The sequence below is a fragment of the Falco rusticolus genome, chromosome Z (assembly GCF_015220075.1).
Source record: "Falco rusticolus isolate bFalRus1 chromosome Z, bFalRus1.pri, whole genome shotgun sequence".
Taxonomy (NCBI): Eukaryota; Metazoa; Chordata; class Aves; order Falconiformes; family Falconidae; genus Falco; species Falco rusticolus.
In genome coordinates, this window is record NC_051210.1 from 17336752 (window position 1) to 17359734 (window position 22983).

A 22983-nucleotide genomic window follows, 5' to 3' on the forward strand; every position below is an offset into this window, starting at 1 on the left:
TACCTATAATAAAGATCTTTTGTCCTGTTGTTAAGACCCCAGGGAAATCTAGGTTGCAACTGACATCTTCTGCATACCTTCCTTAGGAAGACAGCTCCTATAAACAGAAGATTTTTACTTCCCATGCTTTCCAAATGTTATATTTTTCCTTAATAGCATCTCATATCTGAGAAACAGGAATCAAGAGGTGCAGATTGCCTCTGTGTTCTAACAATGCATAGCCTACTATATCACAAAAAAGCACCATAAAAATAACATTTCTAAATACTATTACAAAATTCACTAACCTCTCTGGTTTTGGTGCAGAACGGCTCTGCCATTGGAATATGACATACTCCTGAAAGAGTGGAATGCTGCCCATCGTATAAAGTACAGTGTCTTTTAGTTGTCCTAGAAAAACAGAAAACATGCTCAGAGAAAAGAATGGGAGAAAACAGAAGAGAAAGCAAGAAATTTACAAAAATCCCAAACCACAGCATTCCTGGGAGGGAACAAAAGTTATCAGTATGATAATAATGACTTATTTGTAATCTTGTTTTACCTCTACAAATCTTTCAGAACCGAGCTCAAGCGCATAAATCTGTTACTTCCGCAGTCCATTATCAATTAATTAGAGAAAATCTATTGTTAACAAGTTGCTGAAATACTGATTTGCTCCTAAATGACACAAATAGCCACATTATGCTGCAATTCTACCGAAGAGAAATTGGCCAAGTCAGACAAGTAATCTCTGGAAAAAAGAATACAGTGAGCTTTCAGGAAGGGAAAGAATCAAGGCTGAATTACCACAAAGCTAGTCAAAATAGAGCTTGTTCATAGCACTGCATTCCCACATTGAAAGGATAGGAATTTATAGGAACAGCTTCCTGAACAAAAGAGGTGTGAATTCAACCAGAAAACCTCTGGAACAGGATGTCTTCATATTCTCAGAAAGATCACACACATGCATTGGCAGCTTGCAAGTTGAAGAATCCTTTTTCTCCCTTCTTTCAATTGAGAAGCTGTTGCCTTGCACAAAATGGTCAAACACGCAGCAGAAATTACCATCCAGCATGTCATTTTGACAACTACTGGAACTGCTACTCATATCCCATTACTTTCAAATGCACTGCCTCATGATAATTCAGCCAACTGGATGGCAAAACCCCTCTGGAACAAAATTCTTTGAGACATTCCATTCTTCCCACAATGTGTCACATATCGCACTTTATAAGGAGAAAAAGTAAGGCAAGAGCCAAACTCAATCCACAGTTAAAATAAAAAATTTCTGCTGGTAATACTGCTCACAACAGGTCCCTACCCAAGTCACCAGCAAATATTTAAAAGAAGGTTTTAAATACATGTTAGATTTGGGGGCGGGCAGAAAGATCCAGTAGGAAAGGTTTAAGGATGAGATTATAAAATAGGGAAAGAGATCAGCAAATTAAAAACACATGCAAAATGAGATACAGCTGTTAAAAATTAGTTGAAACGCTAATATTACTTTATGGGATATTGAAGAGCCACAAATAGAATGTATCTGATTTCACACGTTATTTTTTTTCAGTGTCTGCTAATGAATTACTTAGAATTGGAGGAAATGGGAAAAGTCATAAACCATTTCCTACATTATAGGATTTCAGATGTTGTTAGTCAGACTCTTTCACTCAGAAAAGCCCCAAGGAAAGATCACATATGTACAAATACTACTCTCCGACTTTCAGATACCCTGTGTTTGGAGAGAATGGCCACATCACTAGGTGGTCTAATAAAGAAATGCTACTATGTTTAGCACCATACATATAAACTACATGGGAACAAGTGACAACTGCTCTGAGCATTGTGACTCTCAGAGTGCAACAGTTTCTCATCTGCATGGAAGGCTGCAATCCTGCAAAGGCCACAGCTACTTGTTATGGGGCCAGCTGGTGTGTCCATAAACTGCTAGGCTTAGGGTGAGAATAAAGTCAGATTTGAACCATCCTCTGATTCTTGCTACCTTTGAAGTAATGGCTGGTGCAGAAAAATGCCTTTTGGCCTCTCCTCCTGCTACTCCAGACCCAAACTGGCTATCCTGATCTGTCCCACTCACCTGTCTGCAAGGCACAGGGCAGCAGCACGTGATTTTCACTGCTGCAATACCATTCCTCTGTATCCTTTGCAGAGAGAACAAAGGCTACTGAACCACAGATACTTTCCTTGCCTTACTCTCCCAGAGACCCAGAGCCAGAGAGCAAATGACAGTATCTGCCTAAAGTTCCTCTCTTTGTAGGAGTTTCAAGACCTCCCCCACATACCATTATGGAGCCAGCAGGAGACAAGAAATAAGGAACTCAACAGGGACTCTTCAAAGACAATCTGCTCGTTAGATCTCACAGTTACAAATGTGGAGGCCTGCATGCCATCAGGAGAGCCTGCTTAACAACACCGCACAACTGAACACTATACAACTGCTTGATTATTTATATTAAAACAGGAAGAAGTCACCACACGCTTGCCTAGAAACCAGCCACACTACTCAATAGTAGAAGTGCACAGTTCAGAAGGATCAAGCATGGTGTAAAGGGCAAGTACAGAGATGCTACCCGTGATGAAGTTCAGAAGCAGCGCCTGAAAGCACTGGACTGATAACTTACCAAGAAGCAGGTAAAAGCCGGGGCTCCACAGCTACTGCTGGCCATCTGACCTTTGCAGGGCTCTTCGGAGAACCCCCACCAGAACACGCTGCCTCTGTGCCAAACAGCAGATGGCAGAACAGGAAAAGACAGAATTCTTTCCCTGGGAAAGGGGCGAGTATGTTCTTAAGCATAACCACTTGTCTATCAGCTCAAGGGGACAGTGGTACTCACCGCACAAGCAAATCCTTGCACTGTTGCATAGTCCTGCCATGCCTGCCTTGCCCTTACTGCTTTTTCAAATTCAAAGCTGCACATACTGCAGCTCTGAAGGTGTCCCCAGTTTGTATTCTCCACCCTGCAAGCAACAGCTACACTTTTAATCAGACAGTAAGGTGGCTTTTGCTCCTTCATTTTGATTTTATCATAGTAACACAAGATTTTCTGGCAGTGCTGTTTATGACTGATGCTAAGTAGCAAAATACAACTCATGTAAGTGAACAAACCAATAATTTCCCCTTGTGACAAACAGTCCTCTACCACTTGCATCATCATCTTCACCCTTCTTCTAGTAGTGCTGGATTATCAACAAGCTATTAGTAATTAAAGAACAAAATGAAAATTCACACTGGCATCTGAGGTAAAAAAAACAGTCTCAGCATGCTCTGCCTCTTCAGGGACACTGAAAGAAAATTATCCCACAAAAATTAGAGTGTAACAATACTGCAATAAATTGTAGTGGTGTATGTGACACAGATTATTCAAACAATATGGTTCGCAGCTGTTCCGGTATTTCTTTTATGAAGTGATTTTCTGCATTTGCCAAATGAGCTGAATCATCCAAGTAAGTACTTACCTTCTTACTCTTCCTAGAAAACATCAGCAGCAAACATAAAGTATTACAATGCCCCTTATCAGCCTGATCTAGCCAGTTGACTAATGGCACTGCAATAAACTAAAAGGAGCCAAAGGCATAAAAATCTTCCAGATTTTTTTTAAGGCACTTGTTTCAAAGAAGAGAACAATTGTAGCCCATAATAGCACCTGTGGCTACTTTTGGATTTGGAAGTAGGGAGAACACCTTGTATACATTTTGGTACTTATTTAACAGAATGTATCTTTTATTGTTTAAATACACACCCCAACAGATAAGCATAAAGCAAGCAGAGACTCCATATTCAAAATCAAACACTTACTAGGAGTGCTAATGATCTGCAGAATTAAGCTCTCAAAAGTCTGGAAATACTATACAGTTCTAATTACACCTATTCACTGTTCCCTACTGTAAGTCAAACCTATGCCCTAAACTAGGCAGAAGTCCCACAGAACTCCATATATTGAGATCCTGTCATTAATGCCACAGTGTGCATGGCCAAAGGGAGCAAATTTACATTTGCTGCCTACATCTTTCTGCTCAATTCTAGAGTTCCCCCATTCCCTTTCACTATTCCTTCTTGCTTTATACCTGAAAGGACAATCATGACGTGCTCCCTACTGAGAACCAGAGCCCAGATAACAAAAGGTACCTGGACACCCAGAAGGCACTGATTTTAATGTAAATCCTTCCCACCTGGACCCAGCCCTCTTTCCTGTCTAGTCCCTGACACGGGTTAATCACTATACAGAAGCCAGGATAACTTTAAAAAAAAATAATTGACTGTTTTTGCAGCTTTAACCAGTACCTTTTTTCCAAGACTTTGACACAGTTTTTTCTACAGGACCCCGATCTTCCAGTAGAAGGTATGTCAGAAAAACTGCATCTTTTCAAATGCTGGTAGACAATTAATCTATTTTGTCCCATGAAAATATTTCCCTGTCAGAAGCACTGTTTTCTTAATGATTTATGATATGTAATGCAATCACTTTTACAGATGATGCATTTACCCATGATAGGCAAAAATGCAGACCCTACCTCCAAAGAACCAGCAGTCTAACACCCACTGGCAAGTACATCAGGGAAAAAGACTTAACACAGAAATCAAATTGTGAAATTAAACAGACCATTATGACTTGTCAGTTTTCTGAATTAGAGGGCAAGCTAGAAATGATTTTAAAATTCCTATTACACATTGTTTTCCACACCGAAAAATTCTCATGTGCTATTCAATTTCGGACTCTTCTACATTGAAATGAAAACTTGCTTGACCAAATGAAACACCGCTCATATACGGGCTATGCCATTGCTTCTGGTGACCACCTGAATAAACTCTAAATGAAGACACAGGTCACAGAACAGTTGAGGTTAGAAGGGACCTCTGGAGGTCATCTGGTCCAATCCCCTGCTCAACCCCCTGTTCCATCTAGAATTGGTTGTCCAGGACCATGTCCAGGTGGCTTTTGAGTACCTCCAAGGGTGGAGACTCCACCACCTCTCTGAGTGACCTGTGCCGGTGCTCAGTCACTCTCACAATGAAAAACTGTTTCCTGATGTTCAGAGGGAACCTCCTGTGTTTCAGTGTGTGCCCACTGCCTCTGGTCCCGTCACTGGGCACCACTGGAAAGAGCCTGGCTCCATCTTCTCTACAGGTACCCTTTAGGTATTTATGTACATTGATAAGATCCCCCTGAACCTGCTCTTCTCCAGGAAAGAACAGTCCCTGTTCTTTCAGCCTTTTCTCACAGGAGAGATGCTCTATTCCCTCCAGCATCTTTGTGGTTCTTTGCTGAACTCTCTCCAGTACATCCATGTCCCTCTTGCACTAGGAAGCCCAGCCCTGGACACAGTGTTCTAGGTGTGGCCTCACCAGTGCTGAACAGAGGTGAAGAAGGATCACCTCCCTTAACCTGCTGGCAACACCCCTACTAATGCAGCCCAAGGGCCTTCTAATTGCCTTCTTTGCTGCAATGTAAAGGATGGCTGTATTTTCACTCATATTCACATCAGAGAAATATGCTGATTTGTTCTATAACCTTTTTTTTTCTTTTATTGAAAGGGGCATGTTCTTAAAACCCAGACTTAACCAAGCTTACTTCCTTTCCAGGTCAGAAATTATAATACAGAATGGCAAGTGCTGGGAAATTTAAAGCTGTGTGAGGAGATTAGGTAGCTTAAAAATGAATTATTGATTTTGATAATGACATTTTGGATGAAGGATCTTCTGATATTTCTTACCTGGTTATATCTCCTGGCTGTTTATGTCTTTCTGCCTTACCTCTGCAAGCGTTAGTTTCTCAATACTTCCACACCTCCTCCATAGCAGGTAATAATTCTGCAATCATTGCAACTGTTTCTTGTTTAAAACTGCAGGCTCTCTGGGCCAGAGGGTACTTCTTCCCATGCATGCAATTCATAGCTTAGCATAGTTAGGCTCCCCTCACCTACCTAGGAGTCTGCCAGATGATAATGCTGCCAAAATATCTTTTTGGGTTTTTTTTTGTTTTACTTGTGTTTTACTTGTGATAATCTAAGCCATGTACTCAAGTTATGTTTAATATCTTTCCTACAGAAATCAATATAGAAACTAAAATTACTCATTTCCAAGTACTACTGGCAGAATAAGGATTATGATTTAATCTGTATAAACAAAGTGATCAGCTTAAATACTTTTAGACTTGGGAGGAAAAAAAAAGACGACTGTCAGCAATACAGCAGCTCTCCACTGATAAATCAGCTCCAGTATAACAGGAAGCAGTGTATATAGGGCTTGCTCCTGCAGGCTACTTAGTCATTTCGATACATTGTACTTAAAACATAATCTCTTAAAAGAAAAAGCATTTCAGTTACACACGTCGCAAACAAGTGGTCAGTTAACTCAAATCTTGAATAGCACTGCAGAGAACAAACCTAGGGTATACATGTTCAGTTGGCAATGAAATACTGCCAGCAGCCTCACATAAGACTTCTAGATACAGTACACCTGTAAGTACGAGAATAGATTTACCTCTTAAAATGTGTGACTATGTTTTTGAAATATTTGGTGTAGTCACTCATTTTTAAATTAAGCTCTTCCCCCCGTACCCCCCCTCCCCCTGCCCGGCCCCCCTGGCCCCTCCCCCCCATCTGCTTGAATTTTTCTAAACATCAGATAATCAAGGAGGGGAGGACTGACTGGAGTACAAAGACACTGGAAAAAATTTACTTCCTTATGATTCTTAACGAATAAAGGATGTTAGCATCTATCCTTGTTTTAAAACAACCTCCTCTCTTATCCCTCTGTGTTGCATTTGATCTCTCTTCCGTAGAGCCTCATTATTACTGCACATGTTTTCCTACCTGTCTCCTCCTATGCTTCTTGCACCATCTCATTTCAGATTCTTCTTAGAACAGTCTGTGCTCTTCTCCATGTTCCTCCCTCATATTTGATAATAGGAGATCTCTTCAGAAGACTTCTCCCAAGGAGCTATGCTTCAGTTCATTTGAGGCCATTCTTCAAAACCTGATATTTCTTCTGTGTCTGTTAGAGCTAAACTTGTAATCTCATTCCTGTTTCCTATCACATTTTGTATGAATCTCACTTTCTGCCATAAGAACTGAGGCTATCATCTCATTCCACCAAAACTTAATGTAACATTAACATGTTACTATATCATTTAACCCCACTTGTCCCCTTTTTTCTCCCATAATTAAGAACACAATTAAACACAAACGTTACTCACTTGTCAATGAACTGGTCAATTATAACAAGATCACCAGGTTGTATTTCCTCTCGTAATGAACCACAGGCAGTAGTCACCAATACATGTGAACAATTTTCTTCTTTTAATGCCCATATATTGGCACGGTAATTGATGTTCGATGGCATAATTGTATGATGCCTTCCATGTCTGCAAAGATGCATGTTGCAAGAGAGTAAAATAAACCAGACTGAAACTGCCTTCCTTCTTCCAGACAGAGAATGCCAGAAAATGTTATTTCCCTTACAACATTGGAAGTGGAACAGATCATTTCAACTACTTCCAGTTTAGCTCATTTTCCTAACTGTATTAAAGTTCTCAGAGTATTTGGTTTCAGAAGTAGTGTAATTTTCTTTTTAGATGCAAAAATTTTAAGTTCAAGACTGTAATGAAAACAATCTTGAAAATACAATCTAAATACACTTCAGCAGCTTCAAGAGTACAAAAAGCAGTTTTCTTCAGTTTTAAGTCAGTTCCATAGATTCTGAAAACCCAAATGTAGAAAATTAAATCTTCCACACACTACAATAAATCTGTAAGATTTACATATACCTCTACAGATTTTTCTGCTCAGAAGTGTTGTTTGTATTCTCCCACCCAGAAAAGAGCAGCACATCACAGAAAATTAAAACCAGAAAGAACACACAGTTTTAATCTGTCACCTTCCCAAATAAAACAGTAGAAACACATTTTTCTCTTTGCTCTTCAAATGATCTGACAGCTTACATAAATTAGAAGAATCACTTCACACTGTTGCAGTATATTTTTTCACCATGACAGGACTTAAGTCTTACAAGCACATGCTTTTGTGTTATCTTTGTCATCACTACAGTGGTATATCACTCACATAATGATTAAATACATTTGAAAATTTCAACTATGTAAAATGAAAGGAGGAACTGAATTGCCCAACTGAGTCTTTCAAAGAGACCAAAAGATCTTAAGAACTTGGTCAACTGGGAACTGGGAGCTGCACACATGACCAAGCACTGTCAGGCAGGTTTCCCATGCTGATATTAGCATTTCTAGTAAGTTAATAGACTTGTAGATTATTGTTTAATATTACAGTTGTTTTCATAATCCTCTTCTAGAATATATGTGTTTGGGTTTTTTTTTAATCATTTATGAGCAACTCTCTTATTGTTCCCAAAACACAAAGTGAAGATGCAGATGCCTTCGCCCCAAAAGTAAACCCATGACAGTTGTATATGAATGGTCATAAATCCCAGACAGGATGTAAACCACAGCCCAGTTGTTCAGCTGTCTGTAGCCCAAGGCCTACTTCGATACAGCACAGATATGAGCTCTTGGCTTAGCATTTCATTTGAGCAAATGAGAAAAATGTTGTCCAGGTGTAATAAAATATATGAGAAAAGTCCATGCAAAGTAAGAAAAGTAAAACCATAGACAGAAGTGTAGCTGCAGAGAAGGTTAACAATTAGCACCTTAATGGAAAAAATACTGGCATGGAAAGAATTGGGCCCTGAGTGCACCACTGGGTTGCAACTGCCCTGGCCAGCCTCACCCTTGGCCTCGACGCAAACACCTGGTGCTTGTGAACCTAGGTGCTCCCACCTCCAGTCTTCTCTCCTGGCCTGAGCTATGTCACAGGTGTGCCTGTCCCCAGCCCTGTCTCCTGGATGGCCTTCAGACCTATGCTGTAGTTTGTCTCCAGACCAGTTTTCTGGATGGACTTTTGACAATGCTGCAGCCTTGACTACAACTCTGTCTTTTGCCCCATCTCTTACAGCTCCTGCTTGGACTCCCTGGATGGATACTGGAGTTGATTCATCACCTTGACTTGTCTGGGACTGCTGATGGACTCTGTTATCAGCACCTGGCTCTGCCCATGCTGTCCAATGCTGAGAACTGTGTTAGTATTCTTATGTTTAATCTAGTAGCACATTGGTCCTAGATATCCATGGTTACATTAGCGTGAAATCTCTATGCACTCATTCTGCAGATCCTGCTTGCAGATTCTCTTCTGAGTATGGTAAGAGATGCCTGAATAAATATGACACAGGGCGAGAGAACTACAGGGGATGCAGCCTCCTAAGCAATAATGGTAACAGCCAGAGTCCTCAATAATCAAAGGGTATTATTTGGAAGAGTGGTAGCAGAGATACAGTTCCCCTGGAAACAGGCAATTTCCCAGTTTCTGAAAGGAAATCTGCAGAGGGAGCAGATGGATTACTGAGGTTATCAGGCACAACCTACATACTACCAGAGCAGGCAGCATTGCAGACTGCTGTTCTTACTAGGGCAGCACCTAGTAAGACCTATGTAACCACCCTAGATTTCTCTTTCCTAACCTTTATTTGTAATACTCTCAGTTCCTGCAGCACCAAATTTGTTCAGGAAAAAAGACTTCTGCTGGACTTTGCTAGCAACCACAGAGCAAGATGAAGTCTGATTAAAATTCATTTCACCTAATGTAAAAAGAAAAAAACATCTGAGAAAACTTTAAGACATAGTATAAAACCCCTTAAAATGCTCACTTACCTTGCCAATAGCACACAGTCCACATTTTTTATCTTTCCCAATATCAAAGCATCCGATGGCTGCAAATAAACAAGCAAATAAGAATGAGTAACAGCCTGACAATCACATTAGAAACCTTAACTGCTGCTCAAAAATAAGAAGGATAGTTATGGAAGCAAATACTGGTTACCACTGTAGTCTCACATTTCCTTCAGTTCAGCTCTGTGACAGGGCAGATTAGTAAAACAGTCTGGAACAGAAAAATCAAACTTGACACCAGGTTTATCACAGTTTTTCTGTGTTCATACTAACATTTATATTGCAACTCCCTACTTTAGGATTTGAAATAGTAATACTTTCAAATACTTTGAAACAGCATTTCAAACAGTGCTACACAAATGTGAAAAAAGCAGCATGTACACGTTGCCCTTACGTTGGTTAGCATGTCTCACTCTCTCCTGCAAACTTTGATTGCTTTTTGCTAAAAAGGTGCTATTCCCTTCTAGAAGACCCCTCCCAAAATCTGTCCCTTTCTGTAACACTCCCCATTCTGTTCTGTCCTCTTTCTACCATGGCCCCCTAACTCAGACTAGGGGTGTGAGGAGGAGTTCTAGACCCTTCCAACCCACCCTTCATTCTCCCCTAGCTTCCTGATAAACTCCCTCTTCCCTTCTGCTAGGAGTCCTGCTTTTGGGAACAGAACTGCGAGATGACAGAGAACTTCTGGTACACTAGTGGCAGAAGCAATGTTGTATTTGGTCAGCCCAGGGACGAGGAGAGAGCATGTGCTCTCCTCTCACAGCTGCACAATGAGAACATGCATTCCTCCTGATGACCAGCCAGCCAGGAAGCTAGAGCATTTTGTTTGTAGCTGCCCAGTTGAGACATGTGCCCTGCCTTGGAGATGGTCATATTGACCACGCATGTCAGACCCCAAGTCATCAACCACTACTACAACAAATTAACTGCCCTGTGGGCTGCGTTCTGCTCCTGGGCTATATGCATCAGGGATCTGAAATACACAATGCTTCTAGCCTCCCTTTTTGTTAAAAAAATTAAGGCCACTGTTTAATTAGATGCTACATTGCATTTGTGCTGAACAGCAGTGCAGCTGGGTATGCTGCTTCTCCTGCCCAGTTGAGGTCTGGATGCATTCCACTCTTACTGCTGCGTAGAAGAAACTGTAGAGTAAGCTGGAAGCCACTCTGTGCCAATCTCTCCTTCCACGCCCTGGGATTTAAAGCTGAAATAGCTATTAACAAAATTATTATTTATTTACTGATCACAAGTTTGCAAGTATCTGGAAGGACTCCCATACTTGCATTTAGAAATGTTCTGTTGTCTACTGCTTAATATAATTTTATTTGTATTTTAATGCTAGCTGCAAGATTACAGCATTTAGTTTTACAGCTGTTAATTCTATCACTCTTGAAAGTTTGCAGAGATCTAGAACGAAGTAATATGTGAGCCCTCCCAGCTGCATTTTAGGGATATTAATTTCTAATAAAACCAGCACTTTCTGCTCCCTATTGCACAGCTCTTTTTTTTGCCATTTTTAATGTGAATTCTCTTCTCTGCTGGTTTTTGCTGGGTTAGAATTAATTTTCTTCACAGTAGCTAGTATGGGGCTATGTTTTAGATTTGTGCTGGTAACTGTTGATAACACAGGCATGTTTTCACTATTGCTGAGCAGCACTTACACAGAGTCAAGGCCTTCTCTGCTTCTCACACAACCCCACAAGAAGTCAGGAGGAAACACAGCCAGGACAGCTGACTCCGACTGACCAAACTGATGTTCCAGACCTTATGACCAAAAAGAAGGAAGGGGAGCAATGTTTGGGGTTATGGCATTAGCCCTGCTTTCCTGGAGATGGCTGAAGACCTGCCTGCCCATGGGAAGCTGCAAATTAATTCCTTGTTTCACTTTGCTTGTGTGTGCAGCTTTTGCTTTACCTATTAAACTGTCTTCATCTCACAACCTGCAAGTTTTCTCACTTTTACCCTTCTGATTCTCCACCTCATCCCATCAGGAGGAAGTGAGTGAGGAGTTGTGTGGGGCTTGGCTGCCAGCTAGGGTTAAACCATGACATCATCATAGCACCGTAAGTTACTCAGTCACCTAGGTTTAAATTCTGTCAGACACAGATTTACCACTGTTAAAAGTCTCCATTTAATTTTAACCTACTGACATAAAAACATTTAATCTATTTAGCTTAATTCACATGTATTCTCCTGAACCAGATATAGCTTTGAAAGCAAAATTTCACACAGGGCGAAAGCCTTCCTGTCTAGCTGCCAAGGCATTTTGATGTTGCAACATTCCATAACAATGAAGGTTCACAATAATTAGCATTTGCAGTTTTGCTTTTTTGAGGTTTGGTTTGGTTTGTTTAGATGGCACACATTTGCTGTGTGAAGTAGTAAGCACGCAAATTAGCTCACAGCAGGATACAAAAATAGTCTTAAAAACTAAAGAGGACTTCAGACAAAATTCCTTGTCTCCTATCAAAATTAAAAGATTATTAAGTTGAAAATTGGATCCTTCACTTGGCAAGTGACAGATGCAAGTTTATTGCAAGTGATAGATTCAAGTTTATATCAATTTCCAAAAGATTTGGTGTAGAAAGGTGCAATTTAACTGCTATTTGATATTTGTCCCCACCACAGAACTCCACTGAATTCTGGTGTATGTTGCTGACACTGCAAGAACGCAACAGTTTTGAAAGCCAACAGGCTTCAAAATCCAGTTGCAGCAGCCAGGGTTTCCTTTCCTACCTGCTGCCCCTCTATAGTCACTTCAAAAAGCTTCAGGGTGGCCATGTAACAAGACCAGTTGTCATCTTTACACAGATTTCCACAGAATGTATTCAAGGCATCTTACAACTGCCTGAATACCTTTCTCGCAAATGATTGCTAAAATCATGGCAGAGGAAAAAAAAAAGGTTTGGAATGAAGAATGCTATGCTAAATGACAAACTGTTTAAGAAAAGAATTTGCAAATACTGCATCATAGGTCATTAAAAGAGAGGAAATAAAGATAAATCAGTGTGTGTAAAGTTACAAGGAAGTGAAAGACACAGAAAATTCAGACTGTGTTAACCATCTAATACAGCTAGCGTGTACTTCCCTTCCATGCTCCTTCTCCCACAAGTCCTTTCCAGTGCTGTACCTCTCTACTATTATCTCAGCATTTTATCAGCTTTGAAACGCTGATAAAATAATAAAAAATTCCAATGGAACAATCCCAGTTTAAAGCTCTAATACAGTATTTTTAAAGCAGGATTCAAAAAAAGGCCCAATAAAAAGTTCTTGAACATTAATAATTCATACACATATTTAACTACTTCCCCCTTCCACCAAATCCAAAGATATTTATTACTCAGTATTGCAAAACAGAAAAGGAAGCAAAGAATCCTGGGCAGTTAACCATAAATTATGAAAGTAACAATTGAAATAAATCTCTTTTGTCTGCAACATAAATATGCAGAAAGTATTGTTCATGTGGTGCTTACAAAATTCATTTTTTCCTTGGTCTCACTTCAGAAGCAAGCTGGAACAGAAAACAGAATGAACAAGCAAACTAAAAATCTACAGAAATCTTGAGATGGAACAGCATCTCACAGGTTCCCCAAAACTTCATTTAACCTATGATTTAGTTTAAGAACCAAATGACATACATCGCTTTGGGGAGGCAGAAGAGGAGCTTAAATGTTATGTCACATGGTCTGATTTTCCTGATGCAAGCATACAAAGCTCATTTGCAAGGTGGGCAACCCTTGCTCCGCCCTGCTTCGTTTGCCCAATATATCTGTGACCAACAAGGGGGGCGGGGGGGCAGCTAAAATAATTTCCTAGAACAGGAAGATATTTTGCTGATTTGAGGAAAGGTGATTCAGAACCAAGTTCTGTCATCCAGGAAGTAAAACAATCTAACTGAAAGCACATTCTGACCAAAGTTTTACCAGTAGCTTCAAAATTCAGTGCTGAAGATAAATGTTGTTGCAACCTATTTTTTATCCTATAAGAGAACAATATTTTCCATATCTGGAAATGGAATGCCATAAGGATTTACGGTATCTTCCATAGAACACCAAATCTTTGATGCAATCAAAATGGTGGAAGCTGACACAGGAGAAACAGCAGAACAAAGATAGTAGCTGAGTTACTTCCTAAATGAAAATTAAAACCCCTTCCATACTGACCAAAGGTGCAGAACTGAAGAAACTTCTTTCACTCCCTTGAGCAGGAGCCATCCCACAGGTACTTCTACTCTTCTGAGTAATACTAAACCCTGCTGTAGACCAGCTACTGCACTACAGAACTTAGGCCACCCAAATCCTATTGTATCTCAGCACTGCGACAGAACAGCCCTCTAAATGCTGTGCTGCCACTGAGCCCTTAACTCCAGTCTGAACAGAACTGTGTTTCATCCTTCCTGGATACGAAGGCTTCAGTTAATACTGGCTACAACCACCCTATTTTTGGTTTGTGAGCCATCTGCAGATACAGCCGTGCTGATACCACCCATGATTCTCAAAAACCGGCATGCAATGGCAACTGGTTTGCTTTAGCCAGTGGACTGTATTTCAGTCCAACACTGGCTACCATTTGGAAAACAGGGTACAAAAAATAGAGGAGGCAAGTTCCTTTCATTCTCTTCCAGTTTATTAAAAAATTTTGAAGGATGGTAGGAAAGTCAAGTGTGTTTTTCTGATTATGACTTCTCCTCCCTTAATCTTTATCTCCTTCCCCTTCTTGAATGGTGTGTACACAAACTCTGCTTACTGTTTACACTCTTACTTCTCCCTTAAACCATTTTGAATGGAGGCACGGATTCAGATTTTAAATCGCACACCACAGCACTGAGTTTCTGACAAGCTTCTACCCATGAAAGGGCGCTTGCTGCCACAGGCCAGATGTTTTAATGTATGTATACTAGCTTAAAATGGTAGATTTAATAAGATACAATTTTGATGGCAATTATAAAGCACCCTGACCTCCCTGGTCCTATGACATTACAGATATCTGAGATCCAGTTCTTCTATGAACTTCCTGTGTCAACTAGAACCTCTCTCCTCCTTGATTTCCTGCCTATAAAACTCTCTCTCATCCTTTGTCTTACCTGTTTCTACTTCTAAAAGTGCTTTGGAGTGGGAATTGTCCTTCACAACACACTTAGCACTGTGTATACAGCAACACCTATAGCCTCCACTCCCTTCTGCTGAAGAAAAGGGCTGAAACAATGTGGAGTTAGGTCAAGAATACCTGTACTACAGCAACAGTTTCAGAGCTTCATTTTCGAATCAGTTTCAGATTATGTGGTTAGAAGCATGACTGTAAGGAGAGCATTGGTATGTAAAGCATAATTCAGTGGTTACAGGAAAAATGGTGGCACATATAGCTCAAAGGACATTTTTCTGCAATTCAGGAAGGTCCCTGGAGCAATCTGGCATATACTACAGGTCAGAAGCAGCACAAATTTGAAAGAGGGGGTTTATCTCTCGACTGCAAATTCAGGACTCAGTTTGTAAATGCATCCAGTCGACAGATGAGAAGGGGTAAAGTCTCCTTTGCACATCATCTTTTTAACACCTTGTTTCTACAAACTAAGCAGCACACAATACACAGCAAGTAAAACGAAGTAAGTCTTGTGCTAGTACCTCTTTTAGGCATTCATTTAACAGTCTGAAAATTAAAAGCATACAAACATCTTTAAAAACAAGTCTCAGTAGTAAAAAAAGAGAAAGGTTATACAGACCTTGCCATAAGGAGTATCAACATATTTTTCTGTTCTTCCTTCTAAGATATCCGGATCATCCAGCCCGGTTCCACCAATAATTCCGATCTTACACAGAAAAGTACTTTATTAGTCTTCTTGAGATTATACTCCATTTAACAGCATGTGGGAAAAACAAACTAGGCAACTACAAAATGTATTTTCTGCTTGAGATGGGGTTAGACTACAGATAAACAAAACATAATATGCACAACACATTTCCCAGAAAAGAAATTTCACAGAATCCTAGAATGGTCAAGGTTGGAAGCAACTTCTGGAGATCATCTAGTCCAACTCCCTGCTAAAGCAGGTTCACCTAGAGCAGGTTGTACAGCGTCCAGGTGGGTTTTCAGATTCTCCAGAGAAGGAGACTGTACAACCTCTCTGAGCAGCCTGTTACAGTACTCTGTCCCCCTCAAAGTAAAGAAATTCTTCCTCATATTCAGATGGAACTCCCTGGGTTTCAGTTTGTATTCATTGCCCCTTGTCCTGTTACTGGTCATCACTGAAAAGAGCCTGGCCCTGTCTGCTGGATACGCACCCTTAAGATATTTGCCGTCATTGATAAGATCCCCTCTCAGCCTTCTCTTCTCCAGGCTAAACAGGCCCAGCTCTCTCAGCCTGTCCTCATAAGGGAGCGATAAACCTGTCCCCTCATCATGTTCGCAGCCCTTCACTGGACCCTCTCCAGTAGCTCCCTGTCCCTCCTGAACTGGGGAGCCCAGCACTGGGCACAGCACTCCAGATGGGGCCTCACCAGGGCAGGGTAGAGGGGCAGGATCACCTCCCTCCACCTGCTGGCCATGCTCCTCCCAGTGCCCCCCGGGATCCCACTGGCCTCCATGGACACACAGGCACACTGCTGGCCCATGGGCACCTCACTGTCACCAGGACTCCCAGGTCCTGCTCTGCAGAGCTATCTTAATTTCAAATGACTGATTTTAAACAACTGTAAGCTGCCAATTTCTTGCACTATGATTCTCCTCTTTAGAGATACCAAATTAAAAAAAAGCTATGGAAAATACACAAAGATGTACCAATTCATCATTTATTTCCAATACAAAACTGAAGGGTTTTATTTGGGAATGCCTGTAATGAAGTATCTGCATAACATATATTAAAACAAAGGCTTCCTGTTTACATGGGGAAAGTCCTACACATAACTGCTATACGGAATACCAGGCATATAGTATCATACATTCAAAATAATGAAAAGCTAACCTTCTCCCAAAACATTAGAAGTTTTTTTTGTTGACTTGCCAAAATCTAAGAACTTCCCTGTTTCTGTAATAGTCTCTGTACAGCTTCTGAAAAGCTCAACAACATCTTCACAAGTGAAATAAAAAGAATTTACTGACAATTTCACCTGCTGTAAGCACTGCTGGGTTTCTTCAGGCATTTAAAATTAGGTCACCTGGTACGTAAGAAAGTGTAAGCGACTATTCAAACTTTGCAGCTGGGTCACTAATTGTCTCCTGTGTAGATGCACTGGTGTCAGGTTTTATTCAACTTACAACCTTTCCCTAAGTAGAAACTTAAGAGACTCTCATTCCTCCTACTTTTTTGATGAAGTCTTTTCCAGTATTTTTCCAATATTTTTATGAAATTGACTAACAGTTTCAAAGCATATTGGAAAGAGAAAAAAAGCGGGCAAAGCTAAGGGCCACTTAAATAGAATATATTTTATATCCTTAGAAAATCAGAATAAAAGTCTTGTGTTTTGACACAACTTGTAGTGTAGTTACTTGATGTGACTTAAAAATACCACATGTCATGCCCTAGTAATCACAGATTTCTTGTTCTGGCTCATAGCTCATCTGTTCCTGTTCTTTTGCAAAAAAGGGAAAAGAAAAAAAGGTAATTTGAAACATATATTGTCACTAAGACTAAGCTCACCTGTGGTTTCATACTTGAGCTAAAGAAAAATGCATCTGAATTTTCTTGTTTCTAGTTCATCATTGGAAAGTATCTTGGTTTTGTCTTTGCAGGGATTATTCTGTTTTCAACAAGTCAAGTTTTCTCTTGAGTTCAGAACACTTCTACCTCTTTGGACAGAGTGGTTGATGTCAGGTCCTTCACAACCTAAAGCTTAGTAATGAGAGAAAATGCTCCTTTTTTTCTTTTTTTTTCTTTTTTTTTGCCTCCAACGTAGTTTGTCTCAGTTTTTAAGTTGAAGAATTCTTATCACGGCTAAAAAAATTGGAACTATTCTGGCATGACTTACTACTGCATGGTTCCACCACTATTATTATTTTTATAGAAAATAACTCAATGTGAATTTCAATGTAAAACACCCCCTTTCCACAACACACACCCACCTGTCTCTTAGTCTTTTTTCTTAACTTTCACATTCATAGACACCTCATTTGTTTAACCACTATATTAGTTGGCTCATCAAGCATTTCGTTTTAACAAGCTGAGGCTCTGTGGCCTTCATTACACACCAAATACTTGTATGAGAAAGCTTTCCACAGCAGATGGTGTAAACGCAAATACCCTAGAAGTAGTTTTATCGGATCTTCTGTTTCCTTTTGCTACCCCCCTGTGGAGCACGAGTAGTAGTGCAAAGCAAAATACCAGTAGAAATCCACGAACTCCAACCTTAACTAGAACTTAAGCATTTGGGAAGACCTAGATCATTGTCTGCAGTAGTACTGATCGGTCTGTTCCCATGTTATTCATGTTGCTTATTTATCACAAACGTTCAGATTGTTAGATCGCTCATATAAAACCTGAAAACTATACGTTTTAGGATGAGTAATTTTCTGCCTTAAGAACTACCTAAGAGGTGTGCAACGCAAGCAATCATAAAATTCAAAATCAGCAAGACCACCCTTAACATTGCTCATGTGTGCATTCACTAAACACAGAAGACCACTACATTAACAAAAGCCAAGATCAAAATGGTGCCTTTTTTTTTTTATCCAAGAAAAAAATTGTTACTTAAGTAACTGAACTAGTTTTAGTTTGATACAATGCTTGTTTTATTAGTGCCCTATAATTTAAGATTGAGAATATTCAAAACCAGAATGCTTATGTGCCTGAACTTTAACTCTGGCAAAATGAAATTTCTTGGGACTGAAGAAAACAGTGCAGTGCTGGAGATACCAGCTACACCTACATGACATAAATGTTATTTTGGAACTGCTTTAAGGTCCTTATGAACACACAAGATCCAGCATTTCCTGCACCAGGAAGCAGCACACCTGATGTGTGGCAGCACAGAGCTCGGTCTGTTCACAGCAGCATAGGCCCGGTGAGGTGGCTTCCCCATGTGCTCTTGGGCTCCCTACTCCTGCTGCAGCAGTGGCATCAATACTTAATTGTGCTGCACGGTTCAGCTCCACAGCAGCCTTTTACACCACCAGCCATGCTGTCAGAAATGGCAGCAGTGCAACAAGCTGGCAAAATAGTCACTGCTCCCAGGTGGAGAGCCCACAGCACGGAAGAAGAGCTAGACTACCCTGAATTTGCTTATGCCTTCTCCCTCCTTGCAAAAGACCTCAGGAGCAGTTTGTCACCCTTCAAGCCACCCCAGGCAACAGTAGCCAGAGAAACACTGGGCTCACTATAATTCACAGGAGAGCTACTACGGTGGAACGAACGTTAGGCCAGCAGATTTGTTGAAGCAGTGCTTCTCCAACCATGTAATGCTAGCTTGGAGCTAGCAGCTCCAACCGTAAAATGAATGTTAGCTCTTGGCAAGAAAATAGTTTTTCCTCTAACAAACATAATCTCCAGGAATATCAGCTGTGTCTGGGGCTGGAGACCCCAAAATCTGATTCTATATTAAATTCTGCTTTACGGACCTCCTAGGATTATCAAATTGATCAACTACCAGAAGGAATGCAGCTGTCCTAGGCTCCTCGAGGAGATACCCTGCCAAAGGATCTGAGGTCTGTTTCCACGTAGCAGTCCAGGCACTGAAAGCCAGTAATAGCAGACTGGAGCTGACTCGGAGATAAAAAGTCCCACCTGACCTCAAAGGCAGAGACAGTCACATCTAGGAGTGACCTCAAGAATGGAAAGGTGCAATACTGTATGCTCCATTCCAGACTTTTCATCCTACAAAGGGATGTGATGGACATAACCTGTGAAAATTAACAGAGGCTGTACCTAAGGTTATCTGGAATTAAATCTAAAGTACAATGGCATTGCACTGGGAATGAAACATGAAATATTTCACTATGGTACAGTCAAACACTGGGATGAAGAGCAACAAAAGTAAAACCTAAGAAATAGTATCACATCAGTAACTAAAAAATCAAAAGCATTTCTCTGTGGGAGCCCAAGTAATGATCACACTTAAGCGTACACCTTTCTTAAACGGCTGGTTGGTGAAATTCTGCAAATAGGTTCCAGCAGAAGACACAGAAGTGTCAGTGCAGTAACAGTATACACTTGCCCATCTGATGGTCTTACACACTGGTACACGTTCATTGGTGTCACCACCAGCCATGAGTCTTTGTGACAACCACCTCTGAATACCTCCATATTCCTCTCTTCTGTTTTGGGGATAATGAGAAGAGGAAGAGGATGGCATTAAAAAGACTTTTCACTTACACAGAGGTAACAGCAACCTGCACACAATTTACAGTGCAAAGAATAAACCTGCTGTCTCTGTGAAATCAAGGCCGCTTATAGCCAATTCCTGCACACCAAGACGACCGGGAAAGTTACTTTACCTCAGAAAACTAATTCGTATGTTGGTCGAAACACAATTCCTGCGTTTCACCGCAACTGGCCCGCCCACCCCTGACGCGGGCAGTCACCCTCCGGTCCCACTGCTGACGCACCGGGGACGGGCCGGTCCCAGGCCAGACCCGTGTGCTGGCGCGGCGGTACAGGCGCCCTGCGACGGTGACAAACGTGCCTCACTCCCTCTCACGGACAAGCCCGACCGGCCGCAGCCGGCTCTGACACTCCGAGAAGTGGAGACCCCCGACTCCCATGAAGAAAAAAAAAAAAAAAAACAAAAAAACCACCTGCGGCAGCGCCGTGGCGCTGAGGGCGGGGAGCGGCGTGCGGAGGCTGCGCGGCCCGCAGCCGAGGGGCCTGGAGGCGGCGAGGCGGAGTTGCCGGGGGCGGGGGGGGGTGTCACTTGGCCAGGCGCCGTGCGCCCGGGGCCCGCTCCTGGCGGGCGGGGCGGGAGGGAGGCGGGCAGGGAGCGGAGCGCGGCGGAGGACGCGGCGGCCGAGAAGCGGCGCCTCAGCCCACGCGCTCGGAAGCCCCCGGAGGGCAGCGACGTGGCCCCGCGCCCTCCCGCTCCGCAGGCCCGCGGCCGCCCCGGCAGGGGGCAGGCGGGGAGGGGTTGAGGGCGGCGGTGGGTGCCGCCTCTTTCCCAACCCACGGCGACGCTGCCCCTCGCTTACCTTCACGGCCGCGGCGGCGGCGGCCATGTTGGCGGCAAGGGCGGGGGGGTGGCCGCCGGGGCCGCGCGCCGCGTGTGGCCCGGCCCGGCCCCGCCCCGCCCCGCGCGGGCCGGCCCCTCCCCCCGGCGCTGCAGGGCCGCGGGCCGGCGGGGGCGCCGGGGCCTCGCTAGGGGGCGGGGCCGCCCGCGCTGAGGGGAAGCGGCGCCCGGGCCCGCGCCCGCGCCGCCGGGGCCGTGACCCCGGAGCCCTCGGGCCGAAGGGAGCCCGCGGGGGGCCGGCCGGTCTGTCCCCGCGGCGCGGGTGGGAGAGGGCGCCCCCGGGCTCCGCACCCCGCGGCTGGGGACGAGTCTTCCGGGTGTGGGCCCGACGCTGGCGGTGTCGCCTGACGCTAGTCGCACAGCCGGAGTTCTTCGCGAAGCGGTTAGGAGCATGCGGTGCAGAACGGTTCCTTGGCGTAAAATCTGGATTTTGTGTCACAGCATAGGACATAACTGCTCCTTCCACCCCGCCACCTCCCCCGCTTACACCCCACCCCCCCCACACACCCCCCCAGGATACATCCTCTCCAGAAGCAGATACTGCTATCCCATTATTTCTGGGTATTTCGATTGATATGCTGTTCCTACACTTCACCAACAGCCCCATCAGAACATCTCCAGCGTGCTTTTGAAACGTCACTACCGACTGGTCCATAAGCCCTGAAGTGTTACTACATCCTTGAAATGTATCCTCAGTGAAGGTTTTAATACTTTTTTAAAAGCTTTCTTCTTGGAAATGCTTTTATTAAGTCAATGAGTGCTGCTGTGTTTAAGTACCTTTTGAAGTCACAGCCAAGGTAACCCATCCTGCTTTCTTTTTAGTTTTTCTGATCTGCATATCTAGATGCAACTCTCAGGAGTATTCACTAGCTGCATGTAAAGAAAGCAACACTGCAGCTGTTGATACCTAGATACTCTTGTAAATTATGCTGCAGTTCCAGAAAACAGTATTCCACAAATCTCGTGGTATAATAGAAATAATTTGTCTACTTCAGTGTGTAAGCATGTGTGAAAAATGCTAAACATTGGCTTAGTCTTTCTGAAAACTAACTTTCGGATGGTCCATATTTTGGCTGGACCACCAACCATACTGCTGGACACACCGTGGTTTATTTGACTTCCTCCTCAAATTCTGAATTTGTCAACAGAGGGTAGAACTGAACAGCACTACAAAGTCCCAGATGCACCCTGTAAAACAGTGGCATGATGCAAAAAGTGCTGATTAGTCCTGGATTAACAGAAATGGCAAAATGAAACCAAAATTCAGCTCTAACCGGAATATAAAATCCTATCTATTTCTATAAATAAAATTCCTAATTTTATAGTATTTGTGGAAGAGGTTTGTTTTCTATTAAAAACCGGATTAATTTATAGGTTTAATGTGGTTTAAATTAAGGGTAGTCTTTTTAATATCCAAAAATTATTCTGAGAATGAACTGGAGCATGTTTTGGGGGAAAAAAAAATGGGGAGTTTTATTTTCTTTCTGAAGTACGCCTATATAGAAAGTACATATATTTAGCTATCCAAGCTAAATATTGCTTCAAGTGATATGAAAAGGTAAACACTGTATCATTACATATGACTAATTACAAGTTTCCTCTTTGTGGTGTTTTTCTTGTTGCCACAAGTCCATACACTTAAGCAGGACATTGGTCTTACCATAACATGATCTTACATTTTGGAAACATTAATAGTTTTGATATATTTATATGTTCTATTACCATAGATAGATACAAATATAAAATGTAGATCTTTCAAAAATAACCAGTAACTTGCTAGTTGGAAGTACTTCTTTTTAGAAGTATTTGTTGTAGATTTCCTTTAAAACAACTTTATCTATCAGAGAGACCTCAGCCATCCAGACGTGTCATTCTCATGTGCCACTCCGTGCTACCTGTCTATTAAAAAATGTCACATATCCGATAGTAAATGCAGACTCAGATTCATCACTGAACATACGTCCTGTATTTTATCACAGCTGAGAAATCTGCTGAAATTGGCAAGGTGAATTGCCTCATTTGTATACCAGAAAAGGGATATTCCTGATAACTTAAGGCAGTAGCAGCTAGTGCTGAATGTCTTTCAGCTGGAATTGCTCTCTGTGCAG

The 22983-nt window shown here is 42.1% G+C and overlaps 1 protein-coding gene across 3 annotated transcripts in view; it reads right to left on the reverse strand.

Annotated features, from left to right (window-relative positions):
• The window catches only part of LOC119141287 (methylthioadenosine phosphorylase), a 29380-nt gene extending 8465 nt beyond the window's left edge, over window positions 1-20915 (reverse strand). The window contains exons 1-6 of one of the 3 annotated variants that reach the window (XM_037373473.1): window positions 20838-20852; window positions 17362-17553; window positions 15448-15534; window positions 9711-9769; window positions 7191-7358; window positions 288-390 (exon numbers count right to left, since the gene is read on the reverse strand). In XM_037373473.1, the coding sequence (XP_037229370.1) occupies window positions 288-390; window positions 7191-7358; window positions 9711-9769; window positions 15448-15534; window positions 17362-17373 (429 nt within the window). In that variant the 5' untranslated portion in view covers window positions 17374-17553; window positions 20838-20852. Of the gene's footprint in view, window positions 1-287; window positions 391-2615; window positions 6452-7190; window positions 7359-9710; window positions 9770-15447; window positions 15535-17361; window positions 17554-20837 lie in introns of those variants that run through there. The other 2 variants (XM_037373472.1, XM_037373474.1) reach the window with 2 other exon arrangements.
• Between the last annotated feature and the right edge of the window lie 2068 nt (window positions 20916-22983).